General features: G+C 44.8%; 1 protein-coding gene and 2 long non-coding RNA genes across 3 annotated transcripts; all 3 read left to right on the top strand.

The window, feature by feature from the left end:
- The first annotated feature begins 2,460 nt into the window (after positions 1 to 2,460).
- On the top strand, positions 2,461 to 4,470 carry LOC148863697 (uncharacterized). The gene is made up of 2 exons (XR_016110369.1): positions 2,461 to 3,325; positions 4,202 to 4,470. It is a non-coding gene; the product is annotated as an uncharacterized LOC148863697 (long non-coding RNA).
- A 2,173-nt stretch (positions 4,471 to 6,643) lies between these two features.
- On the top strand, positions 6,644 to 8,255 carry LOC148863696 (uncharacterized). The gene is made up of 3 exons (XR_016110370.1): positions 6,644 to 6,999; positions 7,073 to 7,504; positions 7,579 to 8,255. It is a non-coding gene; the product is annotated as an uncharacterized LOC148863696 (long non-coding RNA).
- Positions 8,256 to 16,757: 8,502 nt separating this feature from the next.
- On the top strand, positions 16,758 to 18,678 carry LOC148863695 (PR5-like receptor kinase). Its single transcript, XM_088976276.1, has 2 exons — positions 16,758 to 16,776; positions 17,573 to 18,678. Exons 1-2 carry the CDS (start codon positions 16,758 to 16,760, stop codon positions 18,676 to 18,678), a joined length of 1,125 nt encoding a protein of 374 aa, XP_088832402.1.
- The last annotated feature ends 815 nt before the right edge of the window (positions 18,679 to 19,493 follow it).

Here is a 19,493-nt window from a genome sequence, read left to right as displayed (position 1 = left end):
GTGTAATTGTTCGAATTAACAGTTTTCTAACCATTTCAATAGTTCTTTTTTTGTTTTTTTGCAAAATAACGGTTTAAAGCTAAAATAGACCCGATGACTTGACCAATTCTCAGATCAAATGGTTCAACTGTTCGACTCAATCCGATTTTCAAAACAATAGAAAAGAAGCTTAATAACATTTGCATTTTCACATTGTGCATGCATGTAGTACCAGGAGTCTCAGTGTCTTTAATGGCAACACAGAAGTCTTGCAGAGGACTTGGGTCAGAGGCTAAAGCTTGAGAGCAAAGGGCCAAGAGGACAAGAACTGCAACCTTCCTAGCACTCATTTTTCACTAGCTAGCAATATTGAAGTCTTGACAGAACAAATGAACAAATTGCTTGTTTGATGGGTTGAGAAGGTTGGGATGAGAGCCGTGCTATTTATAGAGTGAAGCCAATGAAATGGTCTTGTATCTTCTGATCTGGTCTCCGCGTGTAATCCAGGATTGGATTAATTGTTTATTGGAATTAATTATAAAGTCCACAACTGCTCTCATTTCTTTGAAATCTTGTTCTTAATTTGGACACTTTCTCAAAGAAATAATGACACTAAGAAACAGTCATCTCATACCTACCGGTATATTTAATTACTTCCCCAAAACATGGCGCATAGTCTTATTGAACAAAGATTTTGATACATGTGGTAGATATTTCCAAGTTCATTAAGTATATCCTGTCAAAAATTTCCCCAAACTTAGGAAGGAATTCAAGCATGATTTGTGTGTATCATCTGTTAATAAGGTGGGGATTACCTGACTTGACTCTGCTCTGCTCATCAGATCGATTAAAATAAGAGTTCAACTGTAGCACTATCAATTACCTTAATAGGATAACCTTGAAATTTAAAAAAAGGGTATTTGAGAAATGGTCAGAAACTCTAGTTTCTTATTTTTCTTTTAATGTGTTGCTTAGAAAAATCGAAGAAAATTCTGATGACTTTATCAATCAATTTAAAACATGGCCTACAAAAGCTGATATCAACATCAGCTTTTTCCAAAAGCTGATATCAGAATTCATGATTTTGGACCTTTTACAAAATGATATCAGCTGTTGAAAAAACGAGTTATCATGTAACAGAAGGGGTTAGGTTGAATTGTGACTAAGGTTATGTTTGGAAATGCTTAAATTAAAAATAAGTGACAGTTAGAAACAGTCATCTTAACACCTGTTGGATTGCTTTCCAAAAACATGGCACGTATCTTTCTTGAACAAAGACTTTCATCTATGATGAATCTGTTTAGCTGGGGATGTTACTTCTCGTATACTTCCATTGCCGGTTGATATTGTAAACATGAGTTAGAATATGTGAAGAATAGGAAGGATGAACAGGTCAATCTTGAATTTGTTGTAATCGGATAAGGACAAGAATTAATATATTTGTGTTGATGTATGGATAATAATTAATAGGATTGCCCTAACTTGGATATTTGAGAAATAGTCAGAAACAGTAGAAAAGATCCATTGCCCTTGAATGATTTATAGCAGTAAGTAGAACAAATTCCAAAATGGCACCGCCTCTTAAAAGGCTCAATTGCTTAAAAAGGAATTATCACCAGGTTGAAGTTTTGTGTTACAGCATCGTGTATTAATTACATGTCACTTTTGTAGTAGAAAAGTTCCATTCCACTCTTTCCCCTTTTGAACTTGACTGGTTGGGTTATGTATTGGCATTATATTATATATCAATTTTCATTTTAGCCTACAAAGGTCAGTTTGTGTTACAGTTGGAATTAATCTGAATTGAAATATTTCCACAGAATCGGAATCAGAATGAATGGTCTATTCCTTTGATTTTATTTTTTCTCAAACTGATATAAGAATCAGAATCAAAATTGGTTGGAATAGATTAATTCTCATTCCCAGGAGAGGGTGTGAGAATTGTTATTCTCTCATATAAGAAAATACCGTTCTAAAAAAAATGGAAATGAGATTCTGATTCCGCCCACCTAAGATGGTTTTTGGTAATGTGGTAGTTTCTTGTGCTGTATTTCATCTAGAAATAGCAGTACAATGGCCACACTGTCTACTCTATTTCAACTGTGATCTTGTACGGTGCAATTGCTTTGTTACTAGGCATATTCACTTCAGTATTTCCATTTCACGCAACTCACTAAAAATATGTTTGGTATCATTGTTATTTTTTCATGAAACGTTTTGGAGTTGATCAATAAAATTAGTGTTAAAATATGAATTGTTATGTCACATAATCAGAAACGTTTTGGGTTGATTAACACAAATTATTGTTGTTACTTGATGTATAAATTTGGTATTTCAACTCTAAAGAGCAATGATCAGTCCCTACATATATATTTTTTTTCAGTTGAATTAACTCTCTTTTGTAATATAACTATTCATTTCTCTCATCAATTTCTATAAATAAGAAGTTCAAATGGCACATGGTGGTCAGTCAGCCCGCAATCGTTGTTGATTTCCTCAAGTTCGCAGACAAGTTCATAAGAACAGAGGAAGAAATCAACTAAAGAATAGAAACTGGGGTCGAGAAAAGAAAAAGAGAAGATGAACCCGCCAACCCAAGCAAGTGGGGTCGCAGCACGATGCCATCCGTTTGAGTGTGGGAATCTCAACAACATCAGCCACCCATTTTCCAATTCACAACATCCCGAATGCGGGTTAAGCGTTATCCATTGCCATGAATATAACAGACCTATTATTTATTTTGGTTTTGGTGGTGGAAGAAAACGCTACGAAGTAGAAGCAATCCATGACAATAATAACACTATTGTGATCCGTCACTTCCCAGATGGTGATCAAGACGGAGGAGTGGAGGAGGCAGCCTATCACTGGCACAATTTCACGGCACCCACTTTCTCCAGTTTGGCCACTACTCTCCTGTTTCAAGTAATTAGCCCTAACCTTACCTTGGTCACGTGTTCTTACAACCCCAAGTATTCCCCACCAAAAGAAATCGTGAATCAATTTTTCGAGCACACCTATTATTGTCCGGGGCGGGGGGCCTTGCATGTCTTCTACCAGAACAGCGATCCAAAGCAGGGTCGATCACTCTCCTATGTTCCAAAGGAATTTTGTTCAGTCTTCCAAATTCCCGTGCACAATCTGTTGCCGCCTCTATCTGATTCTGTCAACAAAACGGATGATCACCTCTCGCCTCTGTTGCACGCCGGCTTCTCTCTTAAATGGAGCTTTCCCCCGGAATGCCACGAGTGCGATGTCAAAGGAGTCCCTTGTCGACGGGATCCATCAAATAATACCCTCATTTGTACAAATGCAGGCAATAATATCCAACTGGAGCTTAAAAATAATGGTATGTCAATCAAAACAACTTTCTCAATCCTTATTTCTATCTTTGATTTTTCTTTCTTTTTTTCTTTTTTTTTTTTTCGGGTAGAACATTTGCCTTCTGATTCAATAACAAACCATCCCTTCTCGGGTGGCTTCTGTTTCCAATCTTGCCCTGTTCGTTAAGTAGGTCGTCGGTCCGAAGGATTCCTATTAGATAGGAATCTTTGACTATTCAGTAACAAATTTCTGTTATTTTCCTTTCTATTTTCTTTTACTGTTCAGTGGACATATTTAAATTCCTGTATAAAATGACGTCTTGTGTCTACAAGAATAGCGATTAAAACCAGAGTCAATCACCCTTGTACGTTCCACACGGTTGTTCAATCACCCCTAGCTTCGGTTGAACGCCAGTGTCTCCCTTCAACAGAGATTTCCCACGGATTGCCTCAAATTGGATTAAGGAATGGTATGGAAATCTAATAGAGGCCGAGAAAGACAAAGATGGGATGGAAATAAAAATTAGTTTATTTTACCGGTTACAGAAAAAAAAAAAAAAAACAGTATTTATGTGTTTTAGGTTTTTATCATATTCTAACCAGTAAACATCTGAGTTCCTCTGTTCTACATACCATATGACAAGTTCTCATTCAACCTTGCAGGCTTGCAGTCCACAGAAAACAGTGTCACCACGTTGTAAAAGAAGGAATTGCTATTTTATTATGTATTTCTTCTTTTCTTTGTAGGTGTTGGGTGTGTGTATGTATGGTAGAGAGGGGAGGGGAGTCAGGAATTGTTTTCTTTCCACTGGTGTGCTGAGATTTTGTAGATAAATGCAACTTAGATGTTCATTCTTGATTTTTCGCTAATCCTGTTGTTTCATGTGACAATTCCATCGCAGGGTCCTCGGCACATTGGAAAATAAAGATTGCAACCGGGAATGATCCATCCTGATAATTTCTTCTCTCACTCTTCTTTGTCTCCAAATAATAAAACCATCTTACATTTTTTATACATGGACCTCGAGACTAAAGGTCCTGGAACTTATATCGATTTGAATGAAAGAAAAAGGTCAATACGTGAAAAAAATTGCCTTTTTCATAGCTTAACATTTCATACCAATGTAAGAGTTTCTGTTTTGAAATCTATCCAATTGCAGCCTTACTTATTGATGGAGCGCAATTCACTCAGTCTTAGCTGTCAATGAATTCGTCTCTGAGTTGGAGCGACGGGGAGCCTGAAACAGAAAAGATGAGGGAACTTCGGGGGGAACCCGGCGAGATAACTTTGAAGATCAAGTTAGTAATCTCTCAAAGGCAAAGTATAAACCAGATGGCACAAAGTTCACATACCTTGTTGTTGGGGGTAGGGGGCCTTTTATAATCACTTCGCGCACTCGCTCCGAAGCCCTTGTCAGGTCGGGTATGATTACCCTTGCATCTGTCACTTCGAGTGTCGTCCTTCCTGTTGGGGCAGAACCGTCGTTGCCTTTTGTCGGAACCGTCACTCTAACTGGAGATGGCGGTGTCAGGAGGCGGTGGTAGGTGGCTGTTTGGAGTGCGGCCGTCAAGCGTCAGATCCCAAGTCAGTCAGGTGTGCCGCCCTCGGGTACGGACTTCCTCAGTGTCAGGCATAGTATGGTTTGTTTGGTTTTGGTGCCCTGAAGGCGATGTGGTGGAGTGGTGAGCGAGGCGAAGTCTTGAGTTCGGAGATGTCTTGTATAGGGCAAGTCAGTTTGGCGAGGTGTATTCCGAACTGTTGCACGACAGGCCAGTTCGGTGAGGTATATCCCGAACTGTTACAAGGCAGGCCAGTTCGGCGAGGTATGTCCTGAACTGTGCATGCAAGCCAGTTCGGCGATGTCCCGAACTATTACAAGGCAGGCCAGTTCGGCGAGGTATGTCCCGAACTGTGCATGCAGGCCAGTTCGGCGATGCCCTGAACTGTTACAAGGCAGGCCAGTTCGGCAAAGTATGTCCCGAACTGTGCATGCAGGCCAGTTCGGATTACTTTCTGGTTTGGGGCCAAGGGTGAGTTCGGGCCCCTAGTAGGGAGTTCTGACCGCTGGTTTCTCCCCTTGGTGCTCGCGCCTTAGGCTTGCTTTTGTGCCGAGCTGTTGCCTTTGCCACGTGTCGCATAACTGTGAGGTCGGGCCAAATCTTCCTTCATCAATTGCCCCTCACTCCTCGCACCAAGGGTCATGCCCTGGTGTGGGGAGTTTTGCGAGGTGGTAGGTGGATTTGTCCCGTACTTCGAATCTTGACTGCGCGAGTTGCTTTTGCCAGGGTTCTTCGGTTTTCTGGAGTGTCCGAAAAGGTGGGAGACGTGCCTACTACTCATAAATGTTGACAGACGTGGCAGCGCGCGTTTATTTTAAATTTCAAAAATTCACGCTGCTGAGACGTGACAACGAGTCACTCAATTTTGAAAAAAGCGCACCATTGCCATTTTGAAGGGACGTGCACTGGCGGTTTTGTCAGTTGCAGGGAGACGTGCGACACGTTGTCAGTTTCAGAAAGACGTGCGCCGGCGCGACGTCGGTTTCAAAAAGACGTGCGCTGATGTTTCGCTCTTTTCAGAAAGACGTGCGCCAATCACGTCTCGATCTCAGGGGACGTGCGGTCAACGCGAATGCGGGCCATCAGGTTGTCTTTGATCTGCACTGTGGTTCTTGGTTAATGTAGCTATAAATAGTGGGGGACCCCAGTCGATTTGTCACTTCTGTGGTTTGCCTCTTGAGCTTGCGTCCAACTTTTCAGCTCGCGTCCAGGTTTTTCAGCTCGCGTCTAGGCTGGTTACTTAGCCTTCAAGGTTTTTGGCTTGTTCACGTCTCCGGATCCTTCAAAACTTTCTTCCGGTGAGTACCTTCCTGGATCCACCTCTTTTCCTCGATGTCTAGCTTTGATAGCTCAGACGACTCTTCAAATAGGACTGATGTAGGTTCTACAAACTGAGCCGTATCCCTCGACTGCCTTAGTGATCCTGAGGTGGAACTTGAGGATGACTATGAACCCGTAGGCCGAGCCGCTTCAGGTAGTTTGGCATCTACCTCTCGCTGAGGTCAGATGCTAGACAGGTTTGGTCCCTCGACCATGACGCCCGAGGGGCTCCAATCTATACTTATGTCTTACAATCTACCTGGGGGGTAAACATATTTCATTCCTTCGGGTAGCTTTCCTTGAGAACACGACCCGGATGAGATCGTGATTTTTTAAGAGCAGCTCATTGCGGGGTTGCGACTGCCTTTCCACCCCCTTCTCGTCGAAGTTATAAACCACTTTGGTGTTACCATTGGCCAGCTTCATCCGAACTCTATTCGGAACCTAGTGAAGACAATCTCCCTTTTTTGCGAGTAGAATTTCCCTTTAGACTTGGAGATATTCTCCTCCATCTTAATGCTTAAGAAACAAGCAGGTTCTCTTCCTAGGGGAAGACGGGCGTATTACCTGTCTCCTTGCCCTGGCTTTAAGCTTCTGCACGAACTTCCCAATAAGGTCCCGGCGTAGAAGCGGGACTACTTCGGTGTGCGAAGTGCACAAGGATGGCCTTTCTAGACCGGGTGGGGTGAGGCCGCTCTTGATTCTGGTGTCACTCTCGACAAAGAGACGGTGAAGGGCCTCCGGTAATGGGCATGACAAAGTTTAAAGTGCCATCAGTACTTAATGGAGGCCAAGCTTATTGCGGTCGGCCTGAGTTTGGGTAGGTTTCTAGCTCAGAGGTTTCTTGTTTGCTCAATTCCTTCGTTTTTTCTGATGTTGAACTCTTTTTGCAGGTGTGATGGACGCAGAGAGGACTCGTGGGGGGCGCTTGTTCCAAGGCATTGAAGAGGAGGAAGCGGGTCGCCAAGCGAACTCGTACCGATCTGCCCCCGGATGAGGAGCCTCAAGTTCCAGGCCACACGCTGGAGGATCTGCCCAGGGAGCCCGAGGTGACTCCACCGATGCATGAAGCTGCCGGGGCGCCTTACGTTGAGACCACTCATACGGGTGCTCCTGCATACTCCAGTGCTCCTGCTCACTCCGGGTCCGCTCATACGCGGGCTGGGCCCTCGGGTTCGGGAGCTCAATGGGAGTTCAGGAGCGTGTTGACGCCGAACTACGCTTTTTAGAAGAGTAGGGAGGCTACTTTCCCCGAGGAGATCGCGGCGTGGACCGATCTTCCTTTGAATCATGTCGCCTGCCGTGCCGTACCACATGCTATGGTGGTAAGTCAAATTTCGTCTGCCTTCTTCATTTTCTATCCTTCTTGCTGTTGTCGCTTACTTGTTCCTTTTGGTAGGTGAATTCTTCAATTCACGCCTTAGCAGCCCATGTGGAGCGGAGCTCGTGACAGACGCGAGCTGCTGAGGCTGCCGCCCATGCTGCTGAAGAGGCTTTCTGTGCCGCCGAGGCGAATACCCGAGCTGCTGAGGCGACCGCTTATGCTGCCGAAGAGGCTGCTCGCGCTACCATGGCCAGGCAGGCGATATCTCAGCGGGATGCCGAGGCCATGGGGGTAGTCGTCAAGCACATGACGGACTTGAAATTGGACCTGTAGCATCGGGTCGAATATCTTCAGGAGGACATCAAGGAGAAAACGTAGATTTTTTCCCAAGGTATTGAAGACGCCAAGAAGAAGGCTGTTGAAGACTATATTGCCTCTCCGCGTTTTGACGACCTGATGGTGGATTCTTATAGAAGGGGATTCAAGCTGAGCCGGTGGATGATCCGGAACACGTACCCCAACCTCGATGTTAGTGCCATATCCACTTCGCGTATAACTCAGGAGATGGCCAATGCTGCCGATGGCGAGCCGGATTCTGAAGGAGAGGTAGGGCCTTCTGGTGTTGTTGAAGTGCCTTCTGATGGCGAAGAAGTAGCTCCGGGCATGTAAAGATTTTTTTTTTTTTTGTTTTGGAAGTGCCTTCTGATGGCCAATGTACTCCTGTTTCTTGCAACGGAATAGACAATCTTTTTGCCTAGTGTCTTTTTCCCGAACTAATTCTTTGTCGAACTGATAATATGCCATTGTCTTGTCCAGGTTATTGTACTTACGCGACCTGTTTCGGCGCTAAGGCTTTTGTAGCGAACTGATTTTTTGCCAAGCTGATAATATGCCCAACTTTTCTTTGCTTGCTTACGCCGAGGTTCCTCTTGTTGGCTCTGCATCATGGCCCTTAGGCCCTTGTAGCGATTTCGTCCACTTCGCTTGGCGGTTTATAGGTAGTTTCGCCTTAAGTTCACAATTTTCCACGCTCGAGGTACTTGTTTGCCTTCTAAGGTTTCGAGCTCGTATGCCCCTCCAAGCGCTCTCTTTACTTTATAGGGCCCTTCCTAGTTTGGTCCAAGTTTTCCCATGCCGGGTTCGGGCACCATAATCTTACAAAGGACTAGGTTGCTGACTCAGAAGCTTTGCTGTTTTACTCTGGCATTGTAGTAGTGAGCTACCTGCTGCTGGTAGGCCGCTGTCCGGATGTGCGCAAGGTCCCTTACCTCGTCCAGTAGGTCAAGGTTGGTACGCAACTCTTCTCCGTTTGTCCGATCGTCATATGTTTCTAGTTGCAATGTTGGTACTTCGATTTCCACCGGGATCACTACTTTCAGTGCTATAGGTGAGGTTGAAGGGGGTTTCTCCCGTGGTGGTTTTTTCTGTAGTTCGGTGAGCCCATAAAACGCTTGGTAGCTCTTCGGCCCACAATCCCTTAGCTCGATCTAGCCGTGCTTTCAGCCCGCGCAGGATGGTTCTATTCATAACTTTTGTCTGACCGTTTGCCTGCGTGTGCGCGACTGATGTGAAGTTCTGCCGAATCCCCATGTTGTGGCACCACTCTTGGAACTTGATATCCTTGAACTGCTTGCCATTGTTGGAAATTAGTACCCGAGGTAACCCGAAATGACATACTATGTACCAGAGGTTCGACTTCTATCCACTTTGTGAAGTAATCCACTGCCACAACTAGGAATTTTCTCCCACCAGTTGCTGGCGGGAATGGCCCCAGGAGGTTGATACCCCATTGTGCAAAGGGCCACGGGATGGCGAGGTATTTGAGGTCGGAAGCAGGCTGATGGTGGATATTGGCGTGCTTCTGACACTTGTCGCATTTTCTGACGAGCTTGAGTGCTTCTACCTTCATCGTTGGCCAGTAGTATCATTGTTGAAGTGCTTTTTGGGTGAGTGCTCTGCCCCCCAGGTGTTCGCCGCATAGACCTTCACGAGTGTCGAGGAGTACGAACTCGGCTTCGGCAGGTCGCAGGCAACGCAAGTAGGAAAGCGTGTAGGACTGTCAGTACAACTGTTTGTCTATTATGGCGTATTTGGTTGCTTGGCACTGCACCCTTTTGGTTGCATTGCGTTCTGCAAGGAGGGTTTCGTCTAGCAAGAAGCTCGCGAGTGGGTCAATCCAGCTCGACTCTGCTTTGAGGACGGGAGCGACTCCTCTGCCCCGCTGAGAATACTAGGCCGAGGTAAGTCCTCTATGTACACGGTTCTCATGTTGTTGTGGCTTGTACTGGCTAACCGGGACAGAGCGTCGGCCTCAGTGTTCTCTGACCTCGGGATTTTCCTGATGAAGTGTGAATGGAATTTGAGCAGGGCCTCTTTTACTTTCGCCAAGTATGCGATCATGGAGAGCTCGCGTGATTCGTACTCGCCCGTAACTTGGTTGACCATGAGCTGGGAATCGCCGCAGATGACCAAGTGTTTTGCTCTTACCTTTTGCGCTAAGTTCAGTCTGACTATCAATGCTTCGTATTCTTCTTCGTTGTTAGATGCCGCGAATTCAAAGCGTAATGCGTATTCCAATTTTGTGTCGCCCGGGCCGCATAAGACTATTCCAGCCCCGCTGCCTTGCTTGTTCGAGGAACCATCTACGTGAAGGATCTAGGGCTCCTCATCCCAGTTCGCGTTTCGCCTGACCAGGAGATATGCCACACTGACTGCTACTTCACGGGGTTCAGACTCTATTGGCTTGAGAGCTCCGGATTTGCCCGAACTGGGGACCTCGGGCTCAACCTGTTGAGGGGCTTCGAGGCTGAAAGTGCACTCGGCGATAAAATCTACCAAAGCTTGGGCTTTAATTGCGGTCCGCGGTTTGTACTGGAGGTCGTACTCGCTGAGTTCAATGACCCACTTCGTCAGCCTACCGGAGACCTCGGGCTTCAGCAAGACTTGTCTTAGGGGTTTGTCGGTTAAGACAACGACGGTGTGAGCTTGGAAGTACGGGCGGAGTTTCCGAGCTGATATCACCAGTGCATAGGCTATTTTTTCTATCTACGGGTACCTCGTCTCTCCTCCCTATAGAATTTTACTAACATAATAGACGGGCCATTGGACCCGATCTACTTCCTTTACTAGTATCGAACTGACCACCTCGTCGCTCACCGAGAGGTACAGTTCTAAGACCTCGCCCTCCTCGGGTCTGGCTAAGGTTGGCACTGTAGCGAGGTAGGTCTTTAGCTCGTCGAACGCGAGCTGGCAATCTCGGGTCCATTCGAACCCTTTGCCTTTGATTGCCTTAAAGAAAGGCAGGCAGCAGTCTGCGGATTTGGACATGAAGCGGCTCAGAGCGGCCGTTTAGCCTTTGAATTTCTTTTACTTTCCGAGGTGGTCTCATATCAAGGATGGCCTTTATTTTATCCGGTTTGGCCTCAATACTGCACCGATTGACAATGTACCCTAAAAACTTACCCAAGGTGACACCGAAGACACACTTGTTTGGGTTTAGTCTCATTTTATACTAATGCAGAATTTGGAAAACAGAATCCAAGTCTTTTATTAATTCTTGGGAGAACTGTGTTTTGACGACCATGTCGTCTACATAACATTCGATTTTTGTGCCAATTAAAGGCCGAAAAAGTTTATTTACAAGTCTTTGGAAGGCCGCACCAGCATTCTTTAGTCCGAAGGGCATGACCTTGTAGCAGTACAAGCCGAACTCAGTTATGAAGCTGGTTTTTTTCTCGTCGGACGGGTCCATCTTGATCTGGTTGTAGCCTGAGTAGGCGTCCAGGAAGCTTAGCAGCTCATGTCCCGAGGTCACGTCCACTAGGTGGTCGATTCAGGGTAGGGGAAGCAGTCTTTTGGGCAGGCTCGGTTCAGGTCAGTGTAGTCGACGCACATGCGCCACTTGCCGTTCGCTTTTTTCACCAGCACCGGGTTGGCTACCCTGCTCGGGTAATGAACTTCCCTTATAAAGTTTGTTGCGATGAGCTTTTCGACTTCTTCATCAACCGCCCTCCAGCGCTCCGGGGCTAAGTTGCGTTTCTTCTGTCTAATGGGTTTGACTACAGGGTCAGTGTTAAGTTTGTGAGTTATAAGGCCGGGGTCAATACCAGGCATATTTGTCGCGGACCATGCAAAAATATCTAAATTTTGAAGTAAGAAACTCACCAGTTCAGTTCGCAAAGGTTCCTTGATGGAAGCACCGATCTGTAGTGTTCGCGTCGGATCTATAGCCGAGGTCGGGACTGCGACTGTTTCCTCAGTGGGCGAAGCTCGTTCGTCGCCCTGCTCCGCCGGTCGCTCTAGTTTGAGGTCGCCGACTGCGTTGGTTTTTCCCTTTAGGGCAGCAACATAGCATTTGCGGGACTCAAGTTGGTCGCCCCGCACTAACCCCACACCGAAGTCCGTGGGGAACTTCATTGCCAGATAATAAGTGGAGACCACTGCACACAGAATATGCGTAATTGGTCGCCCTATTATGGCATTGTATGGGGAGGGGGTCACGACCACCAGGAAATCATGGTTGAGTCTTACCGCGCACAGCCATGTGTCGACTTCCATAGGTACTGTTATTTTCCCCAGGGGCCTGACTTCCTCTCCGCTGAAGCCTACCAGAGGAGTGTGAGCGGGTTTCAACTCGTTTTTTTGCAACCGTAATTGGTTGAACGCCGATTTGAATAGAATGTTCGCCGAACTGCCTGAGTCCACCAGTACGCGCCGAACTTCGAAGTCGTTGATCCTTAGCTTTATGACGAGCGCGTCGTCGTGGGGGTAGTGAACACCTCGCGCGTCGTCTTCTGTAAAAAAGATTGGTTCTTCTGTCTTTGGCCTCTTGGGAGGGTTCTGCTCCTCTCGGGCTACTTCGCGAACTGACGTCCGTGCTGCTGCCGAAGTGCATCCTGCCACCACCGAACCGCCCACTATCACGTGGATGGTTCCCCGGACTGGCCTCTCTTTTGGGGGAGGTCGCTGCAGGTTTCAGCCTGCCTATTGCTCGGCTCGGGGGCATCCTTCCCGTGTTCCCCTTGCCGACCCGCTTTATTATTGTCATAATGTACAAAGTTTCTCAAGTACCCGCGACGGATAAGTCCCTCTATCTCGTCGCGGAGATTATTACATTGTTCGGTGCTATGACCGTGATCTTTATGAAAACTACAATATAAATTTTTGTTCCTCTCGTTGGGGTTGCTCTTCATGTGAGGTGGCCACTTTACGTAAGGGGCGTCCTTGATCGTCATCAGGATCTCGGTCTGCCTTGTGTTCAACGACGTGTAATCCGTCTGAACTGCTAAGGGAGCTCGGGACGGCTGGCTTGGCTTCGCCTCTCGGTTCTGGCTTCTTCTGTCGCCGAGGTTGGAGGGCTCGCCTTCTCTTTTTCTTTTTTCAACCCCGCCTTCGGCTCTCTGGTTGATCTCTTCCTCTGTTCTCATAAACTTGTTCGCGAGTTTGAGGAAGTCGGCTACGGTTGTGGGCTGGCTGGCCACCATGTGCCACTTGAATTCTTTGTGCGTCACCCCTCTTTTGGCCGCGGCGTGCTGTACCGCGGGGTCTAACCGAGGGATCTGCAAACATGCTTCATTGAACCACTTGATGTAGCTCCGGATGGGTTCTCCCTCTCTTTGGATTACCCCGAAGATACTTTCCTCGGTTCTGGGGCACCTCTTGTTGGTAACAAAGTGCGCGGTGAAGATCTGTACGAACTGGGCCCAACTTCTTATTGACCCGGAAGCAAGGTTCCGATACCAGGTGCGGACCACCCCTCTGAAGGTGGTGGTGAAGGCCACGCACATGCATGACTCGCTGGGCTTGGCGAGGTGCATTTGCGACTGGAACGCGTCGACGTGGTCGTTGGGGTCAAAGGACCCATCATACTTGTCCAGAGATGGGAGTTTGAAATCTCTAGGCAAGGGGACTGCCAGAAGTTCTACTGAAAGGGGGGAAGGAACTGAGAGAATGGGGACGGTTTTTACCTCGCCCGAGCTTGTTTCTTCCTTGCCTCTGAGCTCGGGTAGCACACGGGTAGCAGTTTGGCGACTTCGTCGGTGCCTTCTTTGAGTGGGCCTGGTGCTGGCACTACTGGCCTCCGTGTTGCCGAGCTCGATGGGCCCGGAATGCTGGCCTGCTGCTAAGGCGCTGAAGCGGTTCTCCATGAGTGGGAACTCGGGCTTGGAGCACCGGGGTGACTTCGTGGGCGAGGTTCCTGACCCACCTGCGAGCTGTGAGGCGGGGGTGATATTTCTTTGCTTTTGGCCCGGGGATGAGGTCGGGAAGCCTCTCCTTGGTGAGGTCGTCCACCTTGAGGGGAGGCCTTGACCGGCTTTGAAACAGGGTGCCGGGGGGGGAGCAGTGGCTGGTTCAAGGGTAGCTGAGGGAACTGTTGCTGATAATGGTGTTGGGAGAGGTGGTGCAACACCTGGTGTTGCTGGAGTTGGTGCTACTAGAATTGCTGCATTTGGGCCTGCATTGCCCGCATGCATGCATTAGATCATCTAGCTGGTTTTGGTGGGCTGCTAGTGGGACAACAGTTGGTTCCGCGAAGTTTGTTTCAATGGGGAGTGGAAGAGGAATGTTCAACGAAGGAGTGTTCAGAGGTGCCACCGCCTCTGGCACATTCAAACTTGGGATCCCATCCACTGAAAGGGGGATGGTGAACTGCCCAATGCACACTGCTGGAACATGGAGTTGCTCTCTGGTAGTGGCTGTTTTTGTTCCACGTCTGGCACTATTGGAGGAGGCCATTTTGGTGTTGGAGTGGGTGTTGGAGTTTTTGAAAAAAGGGTAGGTAAGAGAGATTTAGAGGGAGGCTTTTAGAAGCGTTCCCACAGACGGCGCCAATTGATGGAGTGCAATCCGACCGGTCTTAGCTGTCAACGAATTCGCCTCTGAGCTGGAGCGACGGGGAGTCTGAAACGGAAAAGATGAGGGAACTCCGGGGGAACCCAGCGAGATAACTCCAAAGCTCAAGTTAGTAATCTCTCAAAGGCAAAGTATAGACCAGATGGCGCAAAGTTCACATACCTTGTTGTTGGGGGTAGGGGGCCTTTTATAATCACTTCGCGCACTCGCTCCGAAGCCCTTGTCAGGTCGGGTATGATTACCCTTGCATCTATCACTTCGAGTGTCGTCCTTCCTGTTGGGGCAGAACCGTCGTTGCTTTTTGTCGGAACCGTCACTCTAACTGGAGATGGCGGTGTCAGGAGGCGGTGGTAGGTGGCCGTTTGGAGTGCGGCCGTCAAGCGTCAGATCCCAAGTCAGTCAGGTGCGCCGCCCTCGGGTACGGACTTCCTCGTTGTCAGGCATAGTGTGGTTTGTTTGGTTTTGGTGCCCTGAAGGCGATGCGGTGGAGTGGTGAGCGAGGCGAAGTCTTGAGTTCGGAGATGTCTTGTATAGGGCAGGTCAGTTCGACGAGGTGTATCCCGAATTGTTACAAGGCAGACTAGTTCGGCGAGGTATGTCCCGAACTGTGCATGTAGGCCAGTTCGGCGATGTCCTGAACTGTTACAAGGCAGGCCAGTTCGGCGAAGTATGTCCCGAACTATGCATGCAGGCTAGTTTGGATTACTTTCTGGTTTGGGGCCAAGGGTGAGTTCGAGCCCCTAATAGGGAGTTCTGACCGCTGGTTTCTCTCCTTGGTGCTCGCGCCTTAAGCTTGATTTTGTACCAAACTGTTGCTTTTGCCACGTATCGCATAACTGTGATGTCAGGCCAAATCTTCCTTCATCACTTATAAACTGATATATTCCTTTTTTCTTGTTTTTTTTTTTTCCATTTTTTAGTTAGAATTGTACCTGGAATCAACTAAAAAGAAACAACCAATAATCTTCGGATTGGTAGACTTGCTGATTGGAGCATGGAAGATGGAATTGGAATCCTCTGATTTTCCACTGCACCGTCCTAGTGCTTTTACCGAGATACTTGTCCCTAAAAACAAATTCCCGCCCTCCTGAATGCGAGGATGGAGATCGAGACCCGAGTCACCCGACCCCTTTTTTTAACTTTTAAAGTTACTTAATGAATAATAATTCAAAAGTCTCTTACTCTCAATGAGCACTGAGCAGGACCAGTTGCTGAAAAATCAAAAAGCCTGGAGGAGTGGCACATATGTTATCTGGTTCACTTAAGCATAAATGCGGATTCAATTCCTGCAACCACCGACTTTAAGAAGGATTATTAGTGTTTTTATGCATCACACGTATCACCAAATACCAAAAAGGAAAAAAAAAAAAATGAATTACTATATATGAAATACTGATTCGGCTTGCCGATTTCTCTTGGAAAGTGTTTTGTGGTTGCTTTTATTTTACGGTTAATTATTTATGTATAGAGAAACTATTTATATATATCTTGAACTTTTAAAATTAACTTAAGGATGCCTTGTTGAACTTTCAATGGTTAAATCTGATGGATAAAACTTAAAAGACAAAAATAACCTTAATTATTCATTAAATTTTCAAAATAAAGCCCCACACTTCCTATGCAAGAAAAGCAGCACAGCCACAGCTACATTCATCTTTGTCTCCGCTCTTGCTTTTGTTCTAATAATGTTTCCACCTATGAAAAAACTGACTTCTAGGAAATCAACCCCATCGAAAATAAAAGGAGGGTTTGAGAAGGATCTGACAACGAGTTGTTATAAGATTGAGCGGTAAATCCAGCAAACGTACAGAGCCGTGAATGCCATTAAAAGAGTCTTTGAAGCTATTAAAATAAAGCCAGAGAAAGAACAAAACAAAAAAAAAAAATTGAGAGAGAGAGAGAGAGAGAGAGCTGGAAGACGAGGGTCCAGTTCCAACAGGAATCAAGAGCAAGTATCCATTGTTGCAGAAGAGATGGGTCAAAGATGGTCATCCACAGCAATGACAACGATAATAACAAAACACCAACAATAACCAAACTGCTGCCAATTCAAACCATCACCGTATCAAGCTCTTTTCTTCCGCCCAATCCACACCCAAAAACAGAGAAGCAAATAGAAATTATTGGAGGGAGAATGTAGTCGGCTGCCTTCTATCCTTTGGTTACTACTGATTGATAAAAGATTCCAGATCTTCTTTTCTCTCCCTCAACTACTTTGAACGGTAACAGGAGGAGTTTTCAAATTTTCGTAAAAAGATTATTATTTTTGTTTAGTTTTTAATTGAAAAATTAACCCAAAAACTTTCAGAAGGACCAATTTGGAATTATGAAATATTTTAATGATAACTACAAGCAGCTCTAAACGTTTCGTTGATGGAAGGCCTATTTATGTTATTACGGCCATGGTTTTGAAAGTTGAGGGTACATATAAGTAATTTTTCATATATATATATATAATTAATTAACCCTTTATTTTATTACTTATTTTGCAAAGAAGTAATTTTGCTAATCAGACTCTAATGTTGGTTTAAAGAAGCATGAAAATGTTCAAAATACTGATTCAGTTACTTTTAACTAAAATGTTTATTTTCCAAATTTTATATACATATGAATTGTTGGTCCAAATCCTTTTTATCTCTTTTATGAAATTGATTTATTTTTCAAATTTGCTCTTCATATTAATGCTCAAAGGTAAAGCTGCAACCTTAAATTCTTTATTTTTTTTTGTATTTATAAAATTTGAATTGTTTTTTCGTAGAAACTAACATCAATAGTAATTGTATGGGTATTTTGGACATTTTCATATATTTTGTTAAAGGTTTATAATAGAGGGGGTCTACTTGCAACTGTATCAGAAACTTCAAGGGATGTTTTAGCAATTTAAACTTTTTAGTGTAGAATGGGAAATTTTAAGGCTAAAATATATGAACTATGTTTTGCTTGGGGAACTTTTTTTTTTTTTTTTTTTTTCTCTTGCCTTTTAAAAGAATCTAAAAGAGATGAAAACATCAAAGTTTTCACCGTAAGATGTACAGAAATAATGGCAATTTTTTTTATGTTCATTTTTTAAAGAAACAAATGCAGCCTGAATTATTTTCATGTGGATGAATTTATCTGTAGTTGTCAATTAGTACTACTCATCATTGAAGTCTTGTGAGATGAGTAATTTTTTCAGACATTCCACCCCTGTTTTAGTTCCTGGTTTCTCTTCTTGCAGGTGTAGGAATTGGGATTGTAGTGACCTTCATTCTTGTAATCTGCTTCTTGGCAAGGAAACTTTCATCAGATACATCAACAATACATTGGAAGAAAAGAGGGAAGAATTGTGATGATGTGGAGGATTTTTTCAAGAACTATGGATCCCTAGCCCCAAAGAGGTACAGTTATTCACAAGTGAAGGAAATGACCAACTTCTTCAAAGATAAACTAGGCCAAGGAGGCTTTGGTAGTGTTTACAAAGGAAAGCTGCTTGATGGTCGGGTCGTAGCAGTGAAGGTTCTAAGTGAGACCAAAGGCAATAATGGTGAAGAATTCATTAATGAGGTTGCAAGCATTAGTAGAACTTCTCATGTAAACGTTGTCACACTTTTAGGTTTCTGCTTTGAGAAGCAGAAGAAAGTTCTTATTTATGAGTTCATGCCCAATGGATCTCTTGAAAAGTTCATATATGATAACAAGTCTTTAATGATGAATCTTCAGTTGGGATGGGAAAGACTATATCAAATTGCAATTGGAATTGCTCGGGGTCTAGAATACTTGCACCGTGGTTGTAACACACGCATTCTTCATTTTGACATAAAACCACATGACATTCTACTAGACCAAGACTTCTGTCCAAAGATATCTGATTTCAGGCTGGCAAAGTTATGCCCTAGAAAAGAAAGCACCATATCAATGTTGGGTGCGAGAGGGACTGTTGGGTATATTGCTCCAGAAGTGTTTTCTCGACATTTTAGAAAAGTATCACACAAGTCGGATGTGTATAGCTATGGAATGATGGTTCTGGAAATGGTGGGAGGACAGAAGAAAATAGATTTGAGAGAGGTCCAAGGTAGCGAAGTATATTTTCCACATTGGGTTTATGAACGTCTTACAGTAGGCAAGGATCTTGGACTAGATGAAGACATAAGTGAAGGAGAAGATGAAATTGTGAAAAATATGAGCATAGTAGGTCTATGGTGCATCCAGACTGATCCCTTAAGTCGCCCTGCAATGAGTAAGGTTGTTGAAATGTTAGAAGGAAGCCTTGAATCCATTCAAATTCCCCCCAAGCCTTTTCTGACTTCTCCTTCTAGATCACCCCATGATTCCCTTGCAGAATGAGACAGCTATTCCATGGCATCAGTATTGCAAGCATATTAATTCCTGTATTTTATGCGTCCCGCTATTACCACTTACCTATGTGTTGTGTTAAATACCAAAAAAAAGTAATAATAATAAAAATCACCTTCAATGAGTACAGTTGTTGAAATGTTAGAAGGAAACTTAAATCCTTGCAAACTATATTGCCTCCCCCAACCCCACCCCACCAGTCTTTTCTGACTTTTCCTTCGGGATCGCCACAAGATTCCCTTGCAAAATGAGAAAGCTATTCCATGGCATCAATATTGTAAGCGTCTCCCTGTATTCATTCTAAGGTTCCAACCAGAACCCAGATATGTTTCCTCATAGACTACGTACCTTAACTGCTGGAAAAGACAATCACATTTATTTTCCTGTACAAAGAAGCAACGCCACTTTTTTGAGAAATGGTGGTATATATATATATATTAATAATATAAATTAAGAAGAAAGGGAGAAGCTCTGTTGAGGGAGAGATTTCCTCAAACAGCAATACAGAGAATAGTCAAAAGGCTACTTTACAATACATAATTTTCATCCCATATTATCGAGTTCCATTATTCTATAAAAACCTTAAAGCCGCATCCCTTGAATAGGCTGTTGATGGAAACCCATAAGGAAAGCCAGATCCGGAGGTGTGGCCCAATTCAGGCCAAACCACTTGAGAACATGGGTCCAACTTTTGTGAAGAAGCTGCAAAGAAGCAATGCCACTTTGTGCTAAATTGTACACTATATACATGAAAGTGTAGTAATTGGCCATATCTTTTGATTATTTATATCACATTAATAATGTTG

The sequence above is a fragment of the Nelumbo lutea genome, chromosome 3 (genome assembly GCF_056320005.1).
Source record: "Nelumbo lutea isolate HS-2025 chromosome 3, American lotus-T2T, whole genome shotgun sequence".
Classification (NCBI taxonomy): domain Eukaryota; kingdom Viridiplantae; phylum Streptophyta; class Magnoliopsida; order Proteales; family Nelumbonaceae; genus Nelumbo; species Nelumbo lutea.
This window is presented reverse-complemented; position numbering and strand designations above follow the sequence as displayed.